This window comes from Galeopterus variegatus, unplaced genomic scaffold (assembly GCF_000696425.1).
Source record: "Galeopterus variegatus unplaced genomic scaffold, G_variegatus-3.0.2 Scaffold687, whole genome shotgun sequence".
Taxonomy (NCBI): Eukaryota; Metazoa; Chordata; class Mammalia; order Dermoptera; family Cynocephalidae; genus Galeopterus; species Galeopterus variegatus.
In genome coordinates this window covers 530,926-556,460 of record NW_007726798.1, presented here as the reverse complement: position 1 = coordinate 556,460, position 25,535 = coordinate 530,926, and the positions used below count along the sequence as shown (strand labels likewise).

Below are 25,535 nucleotides of genomic sequence, written 5' to 3'. Positions count from 1 at the left end.
CCTACTGATTATACAAGGAAGTTTTGACTTTACCATGAAAATGATGGGACCCAGGGCCGGCCCGGTGGCGCACTGGAGAGTGCGCCGCTTGGGAGTGTGGCGGCAATCCCGCCGAGGGTTCGGATCCCATGTGGAGACCGGTTCCCACTCACTGGCTGAGCGCGGTGCGGGCGCGACACCTTCCAGTCAAAGAGAACAGCATATCCAAAATTTGCCGGCCCGGTGGCGCACTGCTACAGTGCACCGCTTGGGAGTGTGGCGGCAATCCCGCCGAGGGTTCGGATCCCATGTGGAGACCGGTTCCCACTCACTGGCTGAGCGCGGTGCGGGCGCAACACTGAGGGTTGCGATCCCATTACCGGTCAGTAAAAAAGACAAAAAGGAAAAAAAAAAAAAAAAAGAAAATGATGGGACCCAGTAAAAACTTAATTATGGGGGCAAACTTAATCTAAAACTCATGGCAACAAGAAGGATAATGTGAGAGGAAATAAAATTAGTCAGGCAGATGAGTTAGAGGACTACTTAAAAAATAAATACAAGAAAAAAAAAAAAAGAACTTTCCAAAGGCAGTGGCAGAGGGAACAGAATTAAAGGGGCTGATTTAAGATATTCATCTGAGTATAAAACGCTTGTGGATACAAAGTAGATTTATTGTCAAAGAACTGTTGAATATATAGAAGACTGAATAGCTGAGTTGGAATTGGAGGGAGTGAGTCGTGCATAATGATGGCATCTGAGGTTATAAAGTGTAGATAATATTGTACAGAGGAAATATTCGTTTTTAAAAAACTTGTTACTATTTTCAAATTAATTTATAGAATAACCACTGTCTTCCTTGTGAAGAAGTGTAAATGAGTGGTTTATGAATAACCACAAGGTACAAGTTGCTTTTATATGCACTTAGGTTACAAAAATTATATTGACACATTGTCTCTCAACTTAAGTTTGGTTAAGGATGAAAAATATGCACACTAAAAATGCCAACATGTATATGTATATATTATACAAGCGCTATATACACAATAATGGGTATTGGAGTAAAGAGAAGAAAATGATCACCATGGAGTGAGATGACTGAGGCAAGTTACACAAAGGAAAGAAGCTGAGCTGAGCCCAGAAAAAGCAAATTGGTTTCATCTTCTCTGCCCACCGGAATCATTTAGTAGTGGTTAACTAGCAAGCCAAGCAGACCAACACTGTTCAACTTCCTGGCTCAGTGGGAAACTGAACTGTGATGAATCAGTCTGCCACAGGTGAAGAAAGGCAGAATTGTGTGCCACTCTTAAGAATGGGCAGAACTTATGATAAACAAAGAAAATGGTATCCCAGGGAGGTAATAAATAAAGCTAAAGTAGCAGTATTTCACCTGGTACGGTCAGGGTACAAGAAACAAACAATTTTTACTAGAGAAGAGTGTTCACAAGGAAGACAGTCATAGAGAAAGACTGAGGAGAGAAATGGGCATGTGATGTAGGAAATTCTATAGGTAATCTAATTCTATGTTCTCATTTAACTTTTATTTAAATAATATTTATTGGGGCCTTTTCTGTTATTAAAAGTGATGTGTTGACTGAAGAGAATTTGGAATATACGAAAAAATATGGAAAAAACAAGTTAAGCATGCTCACCCAAAGGAAGCCACTGTTTCACATATTTTCATCCATAAGTTTTACTTAAACGCATACAGAGATCTTTTATAAAATGATATTAATTGCATACATTAATTTTAATACTGCTTTTTTGATTAACAGTATGTCATGAGCCTATTCGTTGACCATTCACCTTTTACAACATTTTTAATACCAGCATATCATTCCATTGAATTGAATATGTGTGCATAATTTCCTTGACTAATTCCTGTTGCATATTATTTCCCCTCAATTTTTCATTATTTATATAAGATAAAGCTCTTCATATATAAATCCATATACCTTTCTAATAAATTACTGTAAGTGGAATTATTGAGACTAAAGAATATAAACATTGCATATGGTTTCTGAAAATCACTTCTGCCAAATTATCCTTCAAAATTGTCTTACCCATTTCCACTTCTACTGTCAAATATTTAATGACAGTAGGTATTACTTATTATTCTAAATATTTTCCAATTTGATAGAAAAGAATGTCATATTTATGTTTTCATTCATCAAGGGAAACTTTTCATATTTATGACATCTTATGTATATTATTTTAATAACTGCTTCTAATGAGATATGCTTTTTATTGACTTATAAGAACTTACATATTAAATATATTAAATCTAGATTGGCACATTTTAGCCAATATTACCTATTTTTTTTACTGGCCTTTTAACTTTGTTTAGGCTTGTGAACATATAAGTTTTAAATTTTCTTTAGTTAAATCTATCAGTCTTTTCCTTTGTTTTATGTTTAATACTAAGAAAGGCTTTCTCAACTCTTAAAGCAGATAGTTATTAATAGATATTTTGGTTTCGCTTTTATATTTAATTAACTATTTCTATATAAAATTAGTTCTGGCATTAGGTATGAAGTATGGAGCTACTTTAAATTTCTTTTCAAGTGATAAATTATCCAAACATTGCATATTAAAGAATCCAACCTTTCACACAAACTTTAAATGTCACCTTTTATAACATTCACTAAGTTATTTCACATATTACGGTCTATTACTAGGCTTTCTATTGTATTTTGATCATCTGTCAGTAAAAAAGTGGTATGTATGTATGTATGTATGTATGTATTTATGTATGTATTTATTTTTGGCAGCTGGCTGGTACAGGGATCCAAACCTGTGACCTTTGTGTTATAAGGTAGTGCTCTAACCAACTGAGCTAAATGGCCAACCCAAAAGCAGTATTTTAGAAATATTATTTTGTCAGTAATTGGTTGGATACACTAGGAGTGGGGTGGCTGGTGCAGACTAATGGTAAGCAGGATGTATGAATTTTAACAATCAGGAAGTGAAGTCCTATATTAAAATAGAAGCAATACCAGAAGAAAGGGTAAGAAAATTACAAGAGATTATATGAATCTTTCTTTTGAAAATGTCATACCTATGAGTCGCCTCAATAAAAGATCCCAGGGACAACAGAAATCATTAGCACTATATAAACAGGAAAGATGGGCAATGAAAACAAGAATCAAAGTTCCCCAACCCAATCAGACTTATGACAGTATCAAGGAGCATGCAAGTCTCCCTACTTTCAATTATCACTTGTATTACCAAGTATCAAGATGGATCACAAACCATGAAGAAATGAAAATGCAAATTCAATCACAGTTGTCTTACCAATAAGGGGTGCCAATGAAAGATTTTCTCTTTGCAATGGTAGCTGTTATTTTTGCAGCCACACCAAAGTCGGCTGGTGAGGAAAAAATAGATCAGAAAATTTTAGTTCTTTTCAATACAACAACCAACATTTCTAAGTTTCACCCTTAGGCATGACATTATCAATAATTCAGATACTAATGTTAGTGAAATGTACATAAATTGAATATCTAAATCTCTTCTTGCTTGATTCATAAGAAACCCATTAGAAGAAAAGAATTCATTGAAATTTTACTAGAATGAAAATATACTTTATTGAGAACAAAGTTAATATTTTTATTGCATGCACATAGAAGTTAATTTAGAAAAAGAGCAAAAAATAAAACAGACGGGGAAAACACACACCAGGATTCCTTTTATACCAACACAATAAGGTTAGCATATTGGCAGTATTTAAAAAATTCCTTTCTTCTATTGCTGTTAAACATGGTTGTAAAAAAACTAAGTATGCATATAGTTCATTTTTGTCACTTAACACACCAGGGAATTGTACTTTGACATATTTTTCATAAATATTAATGACCGAATAATATTCCATAAATAGATTTATCACAGTTTAACAGTCTTTCTATTCCTAGGCTTATGTCGCCATTTTTCTACTGTAATTAATATTATGATTAGTACTTCTGTGAATATGGATTTTCCATCTTTAGGATTAATTTCCTTAAAATGAGTCTCAGGAGGAAAATTACTGGGTGAAAAGGTAAACGTTATTGTCACTTTTGATATAGATGCTAAACTTGTATAATGTTAATTCTCATTTAAAATTTTACTAAAATTTTCTGGAAAAAATTTTAGGAACTTGAAATAACATACCTAATTTCACATCACCATGGTCTGTCAACAAAATGTTTGCACCCTAAAACAAAAATACAAGTACTACTAAATCAGCATCATAAGATTTCTTCCAATAGAATTAGCAATTTAAACATATGAAATGAACTTACTTTGATATCTCTATGCATTTTGCCTTTAGTATGCAAATAGGCAAGACCCTGAAATTTAAAAAGTATGCATTAGCGGAACTGCGAACCTAACTCCTACATTTTCTACTTAAATTCTTATTAAATAATAAAAACTAGAATATCTTTTTTTCTAGTGCAAAAACAGATGAGTTTCTTTTTACTAATCAGTGTTACTGTATCTTAAACATTTCTAATTCATTTTCTGGTAAAAATCAGAAATATCTTACTAAAACATTATCACCATATCAAGATGATAAACATATCCATCATCCCCAAGTTTCTTTATGCTGTGCTTACTTTATATATATATATATTTCCTTTCTCTGCTTATTTTGAGTTTAATTTGGTCTTTTTCTAATTTCTTAAGGTGGAAATGAAGGTATTGATTTGAGAGCTTTCTTCCTTTCCAATATAAGTGTTTAGTGCTATAAATTTCCCTCTAAGTACTGCTTTAGTAGCATCCAACAAATTTTGACATATTATGTTTTCATTTCATTTGGTTCAAAATACTATTTCTCTTTTGATTTCTTCTTTGACCCATGCGTTATCTGGCAGTGCTTCCACCCCCCCCTTTTTTTTTTTTGTCTTTTTTCGTGACCGGCAACAGATCGCAACCCTCAGCGTCGTGCCCGTACTGGACCGGGACCGGCAACGGGATTGCAACCCTCGGTGTTGTGCCCGCACCTCGCTCAGCCAGTGAGCGGCCGGTCTGTATGTGGGATTCGAACCCTTGGCGGGAGCGCCGCCGCACTCCCAAGCGGCGCACTGTAGCAGTGCGCCACCGGGCCGGCCCTGGCAGTGCTTTATTTAGTTTCCAAATCCTTAGAAAAATTCCAGATATCTTTCTATTAACTGATTTTCAATTTAATTGCATTGTGGTCAGAGAACATACTTTGTATGACCTAAATCCTTTTAAATTTATTGAGCCACATTTTATGACCCAGAATATGGTCTATCTTGGTAAATGTTCCATGCGGACTTGAAAAGCATATATATTCTAATGTTGTTGGAAACAGCAGTCTAAAACGTCAGGTCAAGCTGGTTGACTGTGTTGGCAGTCCACTATATCTTCACTGATTTTCTATTTGTTCTATCACTTATTGTGAGAGGCGTCACTACTGTCTGATTATAACTGTACACACGTCTATTTCTCCTTGAAGGTCTATCAATTTCTGCTTCATGTATTTTGAAGTCGTGTTATTAGGGGCATTTAGGTTATATCATCTGGTGAAATGACTTTCTTTATCTTTAGTAGTAGCCTTTGCTGTGCATTCTGCCTTGTCTGATATTAATATATATCACTCCGGCTTTCTTCTGAATAGTATTAGTATGGTAAAATCATTTTCTTTTACTTTTGATCTATTTGTATCTTTATAAAGTATATTTCCTGTAGGAAGCATCAAGTTGGGTCTTGTTTTTTTCTATTCTGACAATCTCTGCCTTTTAATTAGAGTGGTTAGACATTATTTTAATGTGATTTCCAATAGTACTATGTTTAAGTCTGTCATCTTGCTATTTGTTTTCTTTTTGTCCCATCTGTCCTTTGTTCTTTTTTTGGTCTTTCTCTGCCTTCTTTTGTAGTATTTTTCACGTTTCAATTTTATTTCCTTTTGTTGGCATATTAGCTATAAATGTGTGTGTTTAGTTGTTGCTGTATGGTTTAGAGTACACATTACCTTCAACTGATATTGTACCACTTCACTATGGTATAAGAATTGTGTAAGAGTATAATTCCACCTCTCCTCTCCTGGTCTTTATGCTATTGTTATGACACATTTTATTTATACATGTTATAAACTCCACAACACATTGTACTTCGCTTTGCTTCAAAATCTTTTAAATGGACAACTAATATGAAAGAAAACACATATATTTACTTATATATTAAACTATGTGGTTACCATGGGTAAAAGTATGCTCTTCATTTCTTTGAGAAGATCTATTTTTTTCTTCTGACATCATTTTAATCCTCCTGGAGAACTTACTTGAACAATTCTTGTAGGATGGGTCTGCTGGTGATTAGTTCTTTCAGCTTTTATAAGTCTGAAAAACCTTTATTTTGCCTTTGTTTTTGAAAGACATTTTCTCTAGGTGTAGAATTCTAGGTTGTCATTTTCTATTCTGTACTTCAAGCTTGAAGGGAAAGCTTAGATTTTCCACTGTCTTTTCATCTGCATTGTTTCCAATGATAAATCTGCCATCATCCCTGTCTTTGTTCTTTTGTATATAATATGTCCTTTTGTTCTGAATGCTTTTTAAGATTTTCTCATTATCAAATGAGCAATTTGATTATAATGTGCCTTAGTGTGATTTTTTTATTTTCATGTTTCTTGTGCTTGGGGTTTGTTGAGTGCTTTGGATTTGTGGTTAATATTTTCATCAAATTTGGAAATTATTCAGCCATTATTTTTTTCAAATACTGTTTTCTGTCTCCCCTTTTCTCCTTTCTCTCTCAGGAATGCCAATTATGTCAATTACACACTATTATGCCAGTTGAAATCGTCCTACAGTTTAATGATACTCTTCATTTAAAAAAAAAATCATTATTTCTCTTTGTGCTTCATTTTGGATATTTTCTATTGCTATGCTTCAAATTCAAACTAATACATTTTTTTTGCAGTATCTAATCTGGCATTAATCCCATCCTTTGTTAAATCCATCAGACATTGTGGTTCTTATCTCTAAAAGCTGGATTTGAGCCTTTTTAAAAATAACTTTCATATCTTTACTTAACTTGTTAAACATCTCAGATACAGTTATTATAATTGTTTTAATGTCCTAGTCTGCTATTTCTAGCATCTCTGTCAGTTGTGGGTTGGTTTTATTGATTTTCTCTTTATTATACTTCTTTGCATGCCAGGCAATCTTTGATTGGATGCCAGACATTGTAAATTTTACTTTTTTGGGTGCTATATAGTTTGGATTTTTACAAATACTCCAATTCTCTAAGGCATTCTCCATTACTCTATCCTGAATACTCTACCTGCCTTGGTCTCCCTAAAACCCACCTGGGTTCTTCTTCCCTGTACCATGGCCTGGAAACTTTCCCAAGGCCATAACCTGGGGCAATCATAAGGCTTCCCTTATTCATTTCCTATCTTTCAGGCCTCACTGTCCTTCATTATCTGATGTCCAGTTTCTTGAAAACCATTATTTCACATATTTTGCCTACCTTGTTTGATTATTTTGGGTAGCACTGTAAATCTATTCCCTTTTACTTCTTCTTGACCAGATGTGGAAGTTTGTCAACATGATAGAATTTTAAAATTGGAACTAATCTTGGAAGTCATCCCTTCCAAAGCCTCATTTTATACTTGGGGAACTATTACCATATGAGGTGAAGATCATATATCAGGGGCAGAGTGTAAATCTAAGGTTTTTTGTTTTTGTTTTTCATTTCATTCAGTATTCTGCCCATTACTTGAAGAAACAATAAACTTTGGAAATTAAAATATAAAAAAAATAAATTTGTCATTTATTCTATGCTGAGTGTATTAGACTTTTATGTAGATAACAGCAGATTTCTATGTTACGTGAATACTACAGAAATATATATACACACGTACATAAATACTGAAGGATTTATTTTCATTTATCTCATAATAAGATTTGGCATGGTATGTCTTTTAAAGCTTGTGGAAACCAACACTTTTCAAACTGACTAGAGCTTTCTCTTAGATCAGGTCAATCTCCCAGTTTCTAAAATATGGAAGAAAAACATATAGAACATCAATTTCACTTTGAAACAAATTACACAATCTAGGAAATGTAGGGATAGAAGCATCAATTAATAATCTTTTTTTTTTTTTTCGTGACCGGTAATGGGATCGCAACCCTCGGTGTTGCGCCCGTACCACGATCGGCAACGGGATCGCAACCCTCAGTGTCGCGCCCGCACCATGCTCAGCCAGTGAGCAGACCCGTCTCTATATGGGATCCGAACCCTTGGCGGGAGCGCCGCCGCGCTCCCAAGCGCCACACTCTACCGAGTGCACCACCGGGCCGGCCCATCAATTAATAATCTTTAGCTGTAAATTACCAAAATAAAAAACATGATCATTATGACTTATCCCTCCTATTAATTTAAATGTCTTAAAGTATATGAACAATATTGTTAATTGCTAATTTTCTCAATAAGTATTCTTTCAGAGGACTGAAAAAATAAATAAATTGGGAGAAATGCCATATACTCTATACCCCTATATTGAAGATTCACAATCTACTGTAGCATACTAAAAGCTCTCACTGGCCCTAAAGAAGCAAAGAAACTTTTGTTTAATAAATGTTAACCAAACTTATAAAAAGGGATTCTGCTATCAATGACATATTAATATCACATAAACTAGGGTTTTCAGATAACACTCTGGGTTATTACTGTGCAAATATAATTCATTTTGGGAAAAATGGTAAAAACCCTTACTCTTATGAAAGAGATTCCTTTTACTGCTACAAAACGTGAAGAGAAAGCTTAGACAATTTGTTACAACTGACACCTATGGCTTTCCTTACGTTTGTAGCAATTTAGGGCCAAGTGCTACAAAGTAGAATGCCATACATGACCATGGTATATATCAGCATTAAAGTAGAACACCATGTAAGACCATTGTGTATATCAGCATCAGCTTAAATGATTTTCTGTGACTCATTCATGAAAGCAATAACTAGTTTCACAGAATTTTAATATGAGAGGGTAGAAGAAAAATCATTTCGGTTTACCCTTTCGCTTTTTGGTAGACCAGCATTTTATAGTTACCAGCTGTGAAACTAGAAATGCTTTCCAACTACAGAAGCAAATGTAGTACCTGTAAGGTTTCTCTGCATACATAGGCTATTTGCAATTCTGATAATGGTCCAGTAACTAAAAAGAAAAAGAGACCACATTGTTATACATTTGAAATATTGGTTAAAAACTGTCTTCTTTAATAATGACAAACTATTATAAACCTTCTGTATATACAGCTGGATGACTTCTCTTCTGACCAAGAGCATATACTATTTTTGTAATCAAGAAACAAATAAAAAAGGTAACATTAAGAATTTTAAAATGTACTTTAAAAATAAAAGATTTACTCTATAATAACTTGGATCAGTGAAAATATTAAGCACCCATTATGTGCAAAGCATAGTACTAAGCATCACAGGAAGTTTTATAGAAAACAATGGACATGATCTCAATCCTGAACAACTTTTCAAAAATAAAGCCAAGAAACTGGATAAACATACATAACTAATTACAGTTATATAGAGAAGTAGAGAGCCATAGAGACTCGTTGTTGAAATATACTGAAAAGCATCATATACTTTTATAAAGATCAAGATATTTCTTTAGTATAATTCTTTATCACACCTATCAAAACATGGAGGCTTGATCCAGTGCTTTATCTAAGAATTTAAAAAGTATGGTCACATCTGGCAACCAGATCTCTCACTAATATGAAATACAAAATCCTTCGTATGCAAGTACCCAACTAGAGGCTTTGAATCTATGCCTTTTAACACCATGAGAGAAAATCTGGACTGTTGTCTGCTGACAATGAAACCCAATCAGGTACTTATATGCAGTCTTTACATAGAGAAATATTTTATTGCATATTTTAATCACTGCTTGTCTACACCTACTCAGGAACATAAAATTTGGATGCTTAGTAAATTGATGGAATAGTAGTAAAAGAAGGGAAGCCACATTATTAACACTATCTATAAGTATAGATGCTCTTGATTACTATGCTTCTAGTACACTATTTACAGGGATGAATATTTCTTAGATTCAACAAATATCAGTTTTTAATAATAAAAAGTAGAAATTTTATGAAGAAATAACATTAATGTCTCAAAAATATTCTTTAAACTTAAAAGGGAAAGTAGTAAAAAATGCCACTTATATAGTTTGATTTTATCTATATTCATTTTTCTAAATTTAATTTTTTAAATAAAGGAATTTATTTTTTAATCAACACATTGATTGTACTTATTTGTGGGGTACAGAGTTATATTTCAATACATGTAATACATTGTGTGATGATCAAATGAGGGCAATTAGCATATTCATCATCACAACATTTTATCATTTGTAATGAGAACATTTGATTTCTCATCTAGCCATTTGAGAACATACAATAAATTGTTAATTATAGATGCCTAGCACTATAACACACCACCAAAACTCATTTTTCCTATCTCGCTGTAATTTTGTGCCCATCAACCAACCTCTTCCCATCCCCCACTCACTTACTAGCCTCTAGTAGCCACAATTCTACTCTCTACTTCAAAAAAGTCCAACTTATTTTTTAGCTCCCACATATGAGGGAGCACATGCAATATGTATCTTCCTGTGCCTGATTTATTTCACTTAATATGATGTCTTCCAGGCTCATACGTGTTGCTACAAATGACTGGCTTTCACTGTTTTTCATGGCTGAGTAGTATTCCATTGTGTATATATACCAAATTTTCTTTATCCACTCATCTATTGATGGGCACTAGGTTGACTCCATATTTTGGTTATTGTGAAGAGTGCTGCAATAAACAAGGGGGTGCAGATATCTCTTCAGTATTCTCATTTCCCTTCCTTTGATTTTATCTATATTCTTAAAGATTCACATTTTGTAAAAGTGTGAATGGATAAAAATTACAATTATTAAATAAAAACATTTCATATAAAATATCATAATTCTTAATAAAATCATAGGAAAGAGTTTTAAGTCAAGTGACAGAGAGCTGTTTGCTACTAATAGTTCTTTAAAATCAACACGGTAAAATAAAGAAAATAGTCATTCTAGTATGTTACAATATATAAGAACATGAAAGACTACTAAATAAGAGAATAAAACATTTTTCTTTTTTTAAAAAAATGGGATTAGTTTTTATTTTAAAAACTTTTAAGAGACAGTCTAAATCATAATGTTTTGTGTATCATATTTATGCGGTGTTAAACTTTTTTAAAATAAAGAGGCAGTGATCAGAGCTCAAGCATTAGTCAGGACTGTTTTTTTGCTATTGGTTATTGGTTGTGACAAAATTAGGTAACTATTATATTCTTAAATTTATAATTAAATAATATATCAATACATTTTTACTATATTTCAGAATATTATGACCTGCTTTCCCTCCCCTACAGGTAATGAATTATCAGTTTTATATGTATCCTTTCATTTTGCTATGCATTTACATTCATATGCATACTTATAAAAATATAATATTTAATAGCCTAAGTATGATCAACTATGCTATACATATTCTTATGCAGATATATTCAAGTCAATATATATGAAGCTACTTCATTTTTTTAAGTGCTGCACAGTATTCCATAGTATAGGTACAGTGTAGTTTATTTAACCACTGATCTATTGATTGACATTTATGGAATAACACTGCTGCTTTTACATTTACTGTGGCTGCTTTTGTAAACTGCATGACTAAAATTTGGTAAGCTTTCCAAAATAAAGATATCAGCAAAAAAAAAATTTGAAAAAAGGACTGGCCAGTTAGGTCACTTGGTTGAGCACTGCCTTATTGCAGAGGTTCAGATCCCTTTACCACACACACACACACACACACACACACACACACACACACACACACACACACACACTTTTAAAATACTTCACATAATTCATAACAATAAGTTATACAATGCATAGTTGCAATGCAAGTTTTCCTATACCATATCTATGTTAAACAAGGAAAAGAAAAATTATTTTATAAGGATCCATGTTTAGTCTCATAAATTCTAGAAATTCAAGAAATTGTCAACAACAAAACAAATCAGAAGCTAAACTACAGAGTCAAAACTAAAACTATTTCTAAATAGTATTAACAAAGTCAAATCCAACTTAGAAAACTGCCTAAATTAACAGAATGCTAAATAAAATACTACAAAAATTTTTTTAAAACTATATATTATAGTAACAAGTAGTAAATTGCTTTTCTGGTTAACAGGTTAAGTTACTAAGACAAACATAATTTCCTTTATGTGAGTTACCCTTTGCATTTCAATTCTTACAAGGAAGTTTAGGTAGTTTCATTTGTAGATAAAACACTTTCCTAGAGACATCTAAAAAGCAAAATTTAGACTGCACAAATACTTTTGGATTCCTCAATTCAGGCTCAGGCAAATTTAACTGAATAACTAACAAAAAACCCCTTAGACTTCTTTTATGCAGTACTCCAGGAACAGAACAGAAGAATATAAAACAATAAATGTACCTATTAATTTCCCTTATTAACTGAAAATGTCAAACAACAGTCATTAAAGTTAAGTTGGTTTTAAAATGTAAAGTCAAAGTAACAGTACCATGGTAAATATCTTGAAGTGATCCGCCACCACAGTATTCCATACAAATCCACAGTTTTTCCCGACTAATATGAAAGAGAAAGAAAATTATATTAGCTATAATTCTCCATCACTGAAATACTATAAAGCTCTCAACTCTTCAGCACATCAAAGTTCAGAATGGATTGCAGAGTATAACAGAAAACTGCCATGGCAGTCTCTCTTCAATATACAGAAAAGCATATTAATTTCAGTTTTGTTCTCATCTTAAGTGGTTTAAAATATGATCAGTTTTATAAGTTTAAAACACTTACTTAATCATTCATAATGTTTCATTAAAGTTGCCAGATAAGCATAACTGTATACATGGAGGTATCATTATTAATATAACAGGGAAGATGATTTAAAAAAATCCTGGTGGGCCGACCCCATGGCGCACTCTGGAGAGTGCGGCATTGGGGAGCGCAGTGGTGCTCCTGCCGCAGGTTCAGATCCTATATAGGGATGGCTGGTGCGCTCACTGGCTGAGCACAGTGTGGGTGACACCAAGCCAAGGGTTGCGATCCCCTTACTGGTTACAAAAAAGGGCAAAAATAAATAAATAAATAAATCCTGGAAATTTTAGCACTTTGGACAACATAATTTAAAAAATTTACAAATATAATAGCACTCACATGAAAGGGAGGGAGAGTAGTAGCAAAGAGAATATAAAATACAAAGAGAGAGAAAGCAGATGCTTTTTTTTTTTTTTACCTGAGATAGCTCCCGAAGTAGGCAACAATGTTGCAATGTTTACATTCTTTAACCATAAATATTTCTTGTTGAATCAAAGAAAAATCATCTCCTGAAAAACAAAATAAATTTGGCATTATGTTACTCAAAATCTCTATAAATGGGAAGAACAAAGGAAAACTTTACCATAAATGTTAGAGATGAGGAATTAGGCATTATCAGTACTATGATGACACTGTAAGCTGGAACATTCTTTCTACAAAGCTAGAAGCCTTAATTAAAATCTTTGAACCATCAGTTGCATCAAAATTTTTTTCTGAAGGAGATACACACAAAGAGACAGATGTTCCCTACAGTATGGTATAACATTGAAAGAATGGTTAAATAACGGTATAGTTACAGATTCTATAATATAGTTAAAAATGTGTTTTGATATAAAAATATGTTCATGATATATTAAGTGAAAAGGGGAAATTCTGTATATATTACTTAAGAACATGGTATACAGAAAAAGTATTTCAAAAAACATATGAAATGTTTATGACTGAGTGGTAAAATTAAAAGAAATTTTACTTCTTTTTTGATCTGTATTTTCTAATTTGACTATCACAAACTTGTTTGAGTTGTTTAACTAAAAAAAGTTATATTAAAATAAAATATTGGTTACTTATGGGAATTTTATGGTTATTATGAGAATATTGCCTAGAATAGTATTGTCACCATTAAATTCCATTTTACATGAAAATAGTGTTTATTTCAGTAAAAGAAGTTTATGAGTTGATAAAATGATTGCATGTGAATTATGTAAAGGCAGTATAATGCAGAAGTTAAGAGATGAATTCTGGATTAGACACACCTGGACTCAAATCCCAGCTCATATATTCACTGTATTTTGGGCAATTTAACCCCCTTCTCAGCCACAATTTCATCTGTTAAGTGGCATCTGGATTTATTCCACCATATTAGCTTCGTTATCTACCACTTTCCCAAACATTCCCTATATTTCACTAATATCAGGTTGCTGGCCATTTTTGTAACAAATTCTTATGCGCCCCCATGTTTCTGAGTATGCAAGTTCCTCTGTTGGGAATGTTGCGGAAGAGGTAATGCACAGAGTACCTTTAGCGCATTTGACACAGAGTAAATAAAACAGCAATATTACCATATGTTTGAAACTGAGAAAGATAACAAATGAAAGAGTTCCTTGTTAGGATATCATTATAAAATATTTTTCATTAGATATTGTTTTACAGTGGTCTTTTGAAAAATAACTTCACGTTTAAAATCAGTGATGTCCAGATATATTCTGGCTCTAACTCAAAGTCATTTTAGAAAAACATATAAGGCCAAGAAGGAAAAACTCAGAAATTAGGCCACAGATAAGCAGAATCTTCATTCAAATCAGAGATATTTCCCAATTTTTATTTCCAACTCTTTCAATTGAGAGCCAGAACAAAGCTTTAAATATTTTGCCATGTCATAAATACCTTTTAAAGAATCAATCATTATTGATATGGTTTAAATACATATTTAGTTTAGCTATTGTACACCAAATTTATTTATACTCACTAAGGAACTCTCTTCAACAGCATCTCATGTAAACGTTAACTGATAATTCATTAACTGATAGGATTTAGTATTAACGATTTTAAAGGATTAAGGAAGTCAAATGAGGGTACAATCTTCTAACTGAATAAAAGTCTGAGTAAAATCTTTAAAGATAATCCAGCTTGTATTAGTAATCTGGAAAAACATATATTACATAAATAGTTACATATACCTTAAACATGAATGCATAATGCCAACTTTTACAATTGAAAATTTATTTCTTAACAGTCTGCCAATGAAAGGGGATCAATGGAGATAATCTAAACAGAAGGTCATCTCATGTTCCTCATTATCAATATAGGCAGAAGCAGTGAGTAAGCCCTGAAAGTAACAGAAAAAAGTCTGCCCACCCAGGTATAGAGGAAGGCACTGCTTTCTGTGTCCATTCATGGGCACAAGAATACTGTTTCTCCTTTTAGCTCACTCCTCCATCTGAGCCTTTTCCATTATAGTATTAAAATTTATTCTTTACACATGCTAATTTCCAACTGGTTAAATTCTAGCCCATCCTTCATTTTAACAAGAAGTCCTGAATTATAAAAAAAGAGTAAAGAAGCACCTAAACTTTGTTACTATATGCTATTTTTTGTATTCCCACCTACTCACTTTTAAATGTGTACAGAAATCTTATACCTGAGCTGTGCTGAAAAATTCTTCAGTTAAGGCTGGGATTTAGAACAGATTTTCTCACAAGAGTAACTTCACTTATGGTGCCTAACTTCTTACTGGTATGTAAATTCTTAAACTGACCTGTAAAAGTTAATAATATGGCTGAAATAATACTACTAGCAACAAATCACTACTTGGGAAAATTACCTCTGAGTTCCACCCCATAACTATTATCCCAGCAGTGGTTACGTGAGGTTTCTACCAGGGAAAGGTGGGCCTTTGGTGAGAGCTATACACAATAGCTTTTTACAGCTGCAGCAGGAAACAAGAATTCTCAAGCACACGTCATTAATAATTCAGATATTTGGGGGTTGTGCCTTCTTTAATATACACAATTTGGTGAGTAAACTCCATTTCTGGATATATTCGTCATATATCTATTTCACTATTGTTTTAAGCTTTAATGCAAAGGGGTTAGAATCTATGAACTGAAATTGTACCATGGAACAGCTTACATAAAGATAAGGTTTTTGTAGGCAATCCTGATAGGCAGATAAGCTAAACATTTTTATCTATCACAGATGTAGCTATTCTTTGATGGCCTACATCAACCTTGTCAAAATGATCTGAAATCTGAATAATCTGTTTTATTTTTCTAATTGGGTGATGTCAGATTAATGTTTACAGAGATATGGCATAAAATCCACAAGGTTCAAAGGCCTCAGAGGCCTGTAGGTTCCACCTCTGTTGCTCATGTATAAATGGGTTTTGAGAAGTTATTTTCTCAAAGAAGAGATGTTTCATTCTTCATATTCTGGCAATGGAAGAATGAGACTAGTTGACAACCAGAGCCCCGTATCTTCAGTTCTGATCATGTACCTATTATTTTCATCTGTATGTCTTGCTACTAACTTGAATTTAATATGCCCTAATGTACCAATATCTTCCCTTAAAAACAAATTTTTCTTCCTGACTTTCCTGTTTGTGTTAATGTCACTTTATTCTAAAGGACTAACCACTTTCAGCCTGTCCGTAGTACCCCTAAGAGAATCTATGTCCATCCAGTAGGAAATACTGTTTGTGCCATGTAATCTTCTACCTACTGAAGGCACCAGTGTGGACAACTGATCTGAAAATAACTAATCCATAGCCCCCGTGTGAGTTAATCCCATTTGGTCTCTTGAAAATTTGAACCATGGAGACTTAGTCAGTTGTCAGTTACCAGCAGAATTACACTGAAAGTGGAATACTAGAGTAAGAGTCCATGAATGACTGTGGCTAAGGTTCCTAAAGATGTCCTGCTGAAAACTGGGCTGTTGATTATGTCCTTATATAGGAAGGAAAAAATGCACTAGGGATTGAATGTGTGGGTATTTTTTTCTTTCTCTCTGAAAAGGGCAATTGTTGGTTACACCAAAGCATAGGCAGAAATAGCTGGGAATCACTGAGGCCAGACTCTGAGTACCTTGGGCTCTTTAAGGGATGTACAAGTGAGAGAAAGAGAGAGACACGGAGTTATTACACTCCACCTGATACGCCTGGGAAAAAAGAGTGACTCCTCCAGCTAGCAAGGGAATCCATGTGGAGCCAAGAGGGATAGTAGCTCTGTGTGAGATGGTAGACACTGGAACCAGTCCTAATTCAAATGATAATTAAATGATTAAAAGCTCCCAAGACTGGCTTGAGCCCTAGGAGATAGCCGTAAAGATAAACCCCTTGTTCCTAAGCCAACTCCTGCCTAGCAGCACACTGCAACTCTAAACTATACTTTTAACTGGTGTGGGCAGCAACCCCTCCCCCTCCAAAATATGCTACCAGATGAAGATACAGCTTTAATATCTGGGGTCACTTTGGGGGGCTGGTCTTTGCTCCAAGTTTCTTAGCCTTGAACACAATTAGCCAATGCCAATGTTTATTTAGCTACCAGCTGCTTCTGCTACAATCAGTTCATCGAAATAGAATCAAGTTAGACTCTATTAATGTCACACACAATGCACTTGTAAAAACGTAATAAGGAAAGAGTAGAAGCCTTGGAAGGCAATAGACTAGAACTTTAGGGATTCCTGATATTACTGGCAGACTGACATAAAGGGCTCAAGCTTTCATACTCTGGGGATAAACTGGAATAAGTCAGTTGCACCCTTTACGTACGAGGGTACTTTGGATTACATCTAGATTCAATACCCTCTTAAGGATTTCTTGCAATTGAATGACTCCTAAAATATAGTACTTGGGAAATTATTAAAAGCAAAATACACTCAGGTTTAGAAAGGAAGGAAGGAAGGAAAGAACTAGGCATTAAAAAATCTGGTTCTGGGCCGGCCCGGTGGCGCACTGGAGAGTGCGCCACTTGGGAGCGCGGCAGCGCTCCCGCCGAGGGTTCGGATCCCATGTGGAGACCGGTTCCCACTCACTGGCTGAGCGTGGTGTGGGCGCAACACTGAAGGTTGCGATCCCATTACCAGTCAGTAAAAAAGACAAAAAAGAAAAAAAAAAATCTGGTTCTGGAAAGATGAAAGACAGTAATATTCATCACACCTCACCCTCCAATAATATGTAGTAGATCATGGATTTAATACTGAGGTAACTAATTAAACCAATATCTGTAGTTATGTGGATAGCTGTAACTCTAAAGTCCAAAACCTATTGTCTCCTAAACCCCTAAAATCCTCTTCCATTCATGTGACAATGTTTTGGGGAAGGCTATATGCTTGATAATAGTAGAAAAATGTCCTCTAATATTCTATACCGAACTTTCAAAAAGTTAACATATTTTAATCTTTCCACAAAAAGTAGACTACTGAGCAAGATTTTCTATTTGCTATTTTATCAAATATCAACTAGTTTATGCTATTTATATCTACTGTATTTCTACTTCATTGATCATGTATTAAAATTAACATGACGCTTCTGAATTATAATTCCTAATTGAATCCTCTAGTTATTAATAAGATTTAACAGAAAACCATTAAAAACATGTCTATCTTATGTGGGCATCAATAATGGAAACTGCCATTTTTTAAGCTAAAAATAACCTCTGTGTTTTATTCTGTACTATTGTATCCACATTAATATATCTATCTTGGAAAAGTCAGCCAATGTAGAAAAATATAAATAAAAAATGAAATAAAAGTCATCCATAAATCCACCATCCAGAGACACCCACCATTAGCATTTTGATGTTTTCTTCCAATCTTGTAACTATGTAAGTATATAGTTATGAGGCCCCTCCCAACATATACACAAATTGGACTCATAGTCAACAGTTCCACAGACTATTTTCACTTAACAATATTGTGTAAGCATTGCTCATTCATTAAAAATCATTTAAAAGCCACCCAAATTAGGATGGAACAAGTAAAAATATCTCTATTCACAGAAGACATGACCTTATATGTAGAAAACCCTAAAGATTCCACAAAAAAATCTGTTATAATTAATAAACAAATTCAGTGAAACTGCAAGATATAAAATCAACACACAAAAAACAGTTTTGTTTCCATATACTAACAATGAACAATCAGAAAAGGAAATTAAGAAAACAATTCCACTTACAATAGCATCAAAATGAATAAAATACACAGAAATAAACTGAACCAAAAGGGCAAAAAACCTGTATATTGAAAAATATAAAACACTGCTGGAATAAATTTTAAAAGACTAATAAATGGAAAGACAATCCATGTTCATGGATTGAAAGATTTAAGATTATTAAAATGTTGATACTACCCAAAGCAATATACAGACTCAACACAATTCCTATGAAAGCCCCAATGGCATTTTTTTTTTACAGAAATAGGAAAGAATCATCCTAAAATTTGTATGGCATTTCAAGGGACCAGAGCACAACCTTATAACCCCGAGGTAACAGGTTTGGCTTTGGCCAAGCCCCCTCAACACCTGCAACCAACCCAGTGATGACCACTGAGCCACTGCTGTAAGTCCCCTGGTCTCCAGAGCCAGGGCAGTAGGGGGCCGAGGGCTTCATCCACATCCCCCTAACATATGCATCCAGCCCAGCAATGACCAAGCCACCACTGGGAGTCCCCTGGTCTCCCCTGTAGGAATGATGGGGGTGCCATGGGTCTCAACCATGTCCCCCCTCCTTCCTCCTTCTCCTACCCTATTTTGTTTCCCCTTCCCCTTCTCCTCTTGCCCCCCAATTGCTCTGCAACATCTCAGAATGTAAAAAAAATAATATTGACAAACTGAAAAAAAAAAAAAATTGGCTCGAAATGAATTACAGACCTAAACATAAGACCCCAAATTATCAAACTTCTAGAAGAAATAATAAAGGAAAAGCTTTGTGTCACTTGATTTGGCAATGATTTCTGGATATGACAACAAAAGCATAGGTAACAAAAGCAAAAAAGGGTAAATGAGACTACATCAAATTTAAAAATTTCTGTTCATCAAATGACACAATCTACAGAATTAAAAGGTGACTCACAGAATGGGAGAAAATATTTGCAAATCATATATTTTATGAGGCTAATATCTAGAATATATAAAGAACTCCTACTGTTGTGGAAATGGACTGGACAAAGAAGCAGTCAGCACTGAGAGAGTAGGAGAGACAGGTATTTTATTTTGCTGGCAGGCCCAGACAAGCTAATGCTTGGAAATCTGGACCCCAAGCTCAGGTCTCACAAAGTTTTTTTAAGCAGACTCTTCCAGGGTTTTTTCCTTTTCTCAGCATTCACTAGGCTAGCATATGTGGTTTGTGCAGATAAGTGAGCTTGGTTACAGAAGCCAAAAATGCAAGTAGTGATTAGAGGCCAGACTAGTGTAACAAGCAAATATTGTTTCAAAGACAAAATATTACTTTAAGGACAAAACAGGCTTATGAGAAAATTATTTTGGCATTTTCCCAACATTACAACTAACCAACAAAAAATCAAATAAGCTGATTAGAAAATGGGCAAAGAACGTGAACAGACATTTCTCCAAAGATGACATACAAATGGCCAATAAGCACATGAAAAGATGTTCAACATCACTAGTCCGAAAATGCAAATCAACACCATGAGATATCACTTTACATCCATTAGGATGGTTACTATTAAGGAAACAGAAAATAGCAACTGTTGACAAGGATATGCAGAAGTCAGAACCCCTATGCACTCACTACTGGTGAGATTGTAAAACAGTGCAACTGTTATAGAAAACAGTATGGTAGTTCCTCAAAACATTAAAAATATAACTACCATGTGATTCAATAATCCCACTTCTAGGTATTTATCCAAAATAAATAAAAACAGCGTTGATACAGTTTGGATATGCTATCCCCCCAATGTGGCAGCACTGGGAGCTATTTGGGTCATGGGGGGAGGATCCCTCATGAATAGATTAATGTCCTCTTGGGGGGGGGGCATGAAGGGGTAGATAGTGAGTTGTAGCTTTATTAGTTCCTGAAAGAGCTGGCTGTTTAAAGGACACTGGCAGCTTCCCCTACACCCCTGCCATTCCTCTTGCCTTGTACCGCAGGCTGGCTGCCTGCTGCTTTCTGCCCGGAGTAGCAGCAGTCTGAGGCCTGCACCGGATGCAGCTGTCCCAGAATTGTGAGGCAAATAAACCTCTTTTCTTCATAAATTACCCAGTCTCAGGTATTCTGTTATAGCAACACAAAAACGGACTAATACAAGGGTCTTGCAGATATTTGCATGCCTATGTTCATAGCAGCCCTATTCATGATAGCCAAGAGGTAGAAGCAACCCAAATGTTCATTGACTATGATTGGATAAATAAAATGTGGAATATACGAGGGTACTTCAGAAAGTTAGTGGAAAAAATAGAATTAAAAGAATCTTTCCATGAACTTTCTGAAGTAGGCTTGTATACAATGGAAACCATACAGCCTTAAAAAGAAGAAAATCCTGTCACATGCTACGACCTGGATGGACCTTCAGGACATTATACTAAGTGAAACAAACTGGTCAGAAAAGGACAAATACTGTATGATTCCACTTATATGAAGAATTTAAAGTGGTCAAATTAATAGATACTGAAAGTAGAATGGTGGTGACTAACGGGTGTGGGGAGGGGGCAAAGAGGAGTTGCTTAATTAACACAGAGTTTCAGTTTTGCAAGATGAAAAGGTGCTGAAGATCTGTTTCACAGCAATGTAAATTACTTAACACTATAACTATACACTTAAAATGGTTAAGATGGTAAAGTTTATATCTGCTTTTTATTATAATAAATTTTTAATTATGAGGATAGCATAATTTAATCATTTCACTTTAGCTGAATGTTTAAATTAAAAAAAACACACTTTTAAAAACATATTTAAAAAATATTCAGTAACCTAAAAATTTTTATATCATTTACAGCAAAATTGCACTGCAAAGATTAAATCTTCTAATTAACATCTGCAATATTAAGCAATGGCAAAAGCTTTCTGCACTAGTAAATACTAAATACATTTCTGAAGTTCATGAAATGAATCAATGTTAAAGATAGATACCAAAGGGAAAACTAATTTTAGTTGTAGCTCACTGTGCTGCTAAGAAATATGTTATTTTCAGAAAACCAATTAATCCAATGCTAAATATTCTATCAGTTGAATTTCCCAAGTACATGAAAAATATAGTGACACAATAGGGGCATTCTTGTGAATTTGTTTGTTTTGGTTGGTAATAAGGAAATGACTTTTTTTTTTTTCATTGAGCAAAATGAATAGAGAAATGTTAAAAGATAGAAGAGTCATTTCTAACAACATATTTTCTTTGGGATGCCCATTTAGATTCTGAAAACTCACCCAGAGAGAAAACCTCTATCAGTTTTAAATTTATTAATTTAGAATTTGACATTGAAGGTCACCCTTTTTTTACTATACAGTAACCAAAAAGTATCTTCATTTCAATTTTATCTTGTGTTCAAAGCAAATTGGTAAACAGTTGTCTAGAGCTGCAAGTGATTTTTACCTACCAAATGGCACAAATTTCTATTTAACCTTATAAGTTTTCTGTACCTATTATTTAAAACCAATAACAGAACATTTTTGGTGTGCACTTGTGTTAACATTGTCCATCAATTCAGACTTTAACTGTCCAAATAGTGAAGACAGGGCATAAATATTTCACTTTATACATTATTTTCAAAAATCAAGATTGTTAGATTTTTAAAGAGAAATTCTGAAAAGCAAGAACATACCACTTAACCAGAATAGCTGACACTTGTCCTATTTGTTAATTAAATAGGACAGTGTCCATAGCACCCACCTTTGGATTTCTTTCAAGAACATTCCTAACATAAACTAATAGCTACTTAAATATTTACTCACTTCTTGACTTTTTGATTTACTTTACTTTCTCTGCTTATACTTTCAGGAAATAGTATGAAGTACTTCCTGGAATGTAAGAAAAGTCTTAAACACCTACTCAAAGATGTTTAAGATTCACACTTACTTTTGAAAACTGTCCAAGGAAATACATTAATTTGTTATTTTATTAAAAAATATTAGACTATTTAATGAACACTTCCAAATTAAAATTTTAAAAAAACAAGTAAGCAAACAAAAATATATTACATTAATCATCTGGGCAGTGATTTTATTAAATTCCATCCCTGTAAGCAAAGCTCACAGAGTTTAACAAACTGTAATTTGCATAAGATTAAAATACAATTGTATAGTTTCACTTTTATAAATGAGGGAGAATGGGAGCAGAGGAGAGAGGAGAAGAGAAAGTAGGTTTTTTATGGTTAGTTTTCCCAGGAATTCTGCTCCTGCTCCAGCTGCTGGCCACCGCTATCTATAGCCTTGTTGAGCAAAATTAGCATCTGTAAAACGATTTAGACGTTAGGCTGAAACTCAGACATAAGACAGGGAAACAGGATGGCATGCATCATCATAAAATCTGCCTGCTTTTCTGGGGCATTCCTGATGTCTGACTAAAGAGATTAAAAATGCAACTAAAATTCACAATGGTATTACTGGTATCGTTTTCAATGCTAATCACCAGTAAGTCAATTTAATATCACCATTTTAAAGATGTTTACTATACAAGTGCACTTCAAAGTGTTCATGGAAAGATGAATTAAAAGATAATGTGAATCCTTCCACGAACTTTCTGAAGACTCCTATCTTTAATAAGTATGTACTACAAAAATGAGATAGAAATGGATATGTCATTCCTGAAAATAACCATTTGCTTGTGCATACAAAGCACAACAAGAATATAGGGACACATGGAGGAATGCTGACTTCATTTTCTTTTATAATTATTTTTGTGGCTAATTAAAAAAAGCAATTCTCTGGGCTAATCTATTTTTATTCTTAACTCCAAGGCTTACTTTAGCATTTTTATGACTATTAGAGTCTTTAAAGCAGTCTCTTTCCTTAAAATTTTGAATATGATATTACAAAATTAAATTGCCAGGGGCATGTGTCAGTAAACCTGTAATATAATTTGGGACTATGAAATTACAATAAACTTTAATATCCTATTTTTAATTGTAGGAAAAAAGTACTATTAAGTTTACAGCTGAGATTTCACTTACTTAAAGTCTTGTTTATGTTTTACCAGACATAAGGGTTTTTCTAAGTCATACTGGCAAATAATTATCCTTTCATGTCTAAATACAATTCTAAACCAGCTCATCTGTTAAATCAATACAAGGAAGCACCTTTGTATTATACTGGCTTTCATGCAATTTTTAAAAAGCTGCTAAATACAGTTAAGAATTCATTTTTGAAATACAGCTGTGTTAGAATTATTTGAAGTATTTGAACTGACTACTGGGAAAATTCATTAGCATACCATCATATTTTTGACCTGAATATTCCCATAAATCTTTCCAAAAAATGTGAAAAAAAAAACCCCCGTCTACTGTGGCTTTACTGACAATACTAAGAAGCCACTGATTCCCCACAAAAATTTTACAGCAAAAAAAAAGTAAGTAAATAAATATAGGATGCAGAAGACATGGAGAATTCATTTTCAAAGAAAATTTTAGACAATAATCATTTAAACTCTCAGGGAAATAAGAGGAAAAAAGAAGAGTACGGGTAAATGAAGGCAACAAAAATAAATAAAAAGAATGCTGGTAGAGTTAAGGGGGGAAAGTGAGGAAAAGCAATACTTGTACAGAACTAATAAAAGCATTAGAAACAAGGTATAGAAGCAACAGAGACAAGTCAGTCACTGATGTGATGGCAGCCTTAAAAAAAAAATCACACAAAACACAGAGAGAAGATACATAAAGATAAACATGACTGGAGAGAAGACATATAGATAATGTAATAATTGGTATTCCTAAAGTAATGAAATAAAAAAAAATATTCAGAAGTGATAGAAGCTTCCTTGAAATAGAGAAAGAATAAAAATTGCAGATGAAAAAAGCTCATTGTGTTTCAGGGGGGAAATCTGTAGAAAATTAATAAGACCAATATATATAGAGAGAGAAAGAACTGCTGGCTTCTGCTACAAATAACCATGCAGAAGCAGCAAGTCACCTATAAGGGGAAAAATATTTGGCAGGCTTTAAAGTTCTCTCTGACAATATTCAAGTGAGAAAATGTCTAGATTTTTTGAGAGGAGGAGGAGAATAATGTGTAAAGCAATAATTCTGTATCTAGCCAAATGGTCCTTCTCATCCAAAGGTAACAGAAAGATATTTGTAAAAAGAACATTTATTAAGTGTCCAGTATGCACCTATTTTGTCCCAACTCCTGAAATATAGCAATGAAGACAAAGAATCACTATTCTCATGGATCTTACATTCTATTCTCATGGATACTACATTCTATAAAATAAAATATATTTATTTTAGTTTATCTTAGTTTAGTTTATCTTAGTAATAAAATACATTTATTTATCTTAGGTCTCTGCATAGGACATGTCCTATGTCACATCAGGCAGTCACATGTCCTATGCAGAGAACTAAGATAACAAGGTCCTGGGTGGCTACTTTAAATTGGCCTCTCTAGGGGCTGGCCTGGTGGCGCACTGGAGAGTGCGCCGCTTGGAAGTGCGGCGGCGCTCCCGCCGAGGGAGCGGAGCCCCCGAGGAGTGCGGCCCCCCCCCACTCTCCGGGCC

General features: G+C 34.0%; 1 protein-coding gene across 2 annotated transcripts in view; it reads right to left on the bottom strand.

Annotated features, from left to right (window-relative positions):
• Nucleotides 1-25,535, bottom strand: part of MAP4K5 (mitogen-activated protein kinase kinase kinase kinase 5) — a 106,322-nt gene that overhangs the window by 46,490 nt on the left and 34,297 nt on the right. For both annotated transcript variants that reach the window (XM_008571399.1, XM_008571400.1), the window contains exons 3-8: nt 13,300-13,390; nt 12,568-12,632; nt 9,077-9,132; nt 4,257-4,304; nt 4,126-4,168; nt 3,271-3,343 (exon numbers count right to left, since the gene is read on the bottom strand). In XM_008571399.1, coding sequence (XP_008569621.1) covers nt 3,271-3,343; nt 4,126-4,168; nt 4,257-4,304; nt 9,077-9,132; nt 12,568-12,632; nt 13,300-13,390 — 376 coding nt within the window. The remainder of the gene's footprint in view (nt 1-3,270; nt 3,344-4,125; nt 4,169-4,256; nt 4,305-9,076; nt 9,133-12,567; nt 12,633-13,299; nt 13,391-25,535) is intronic.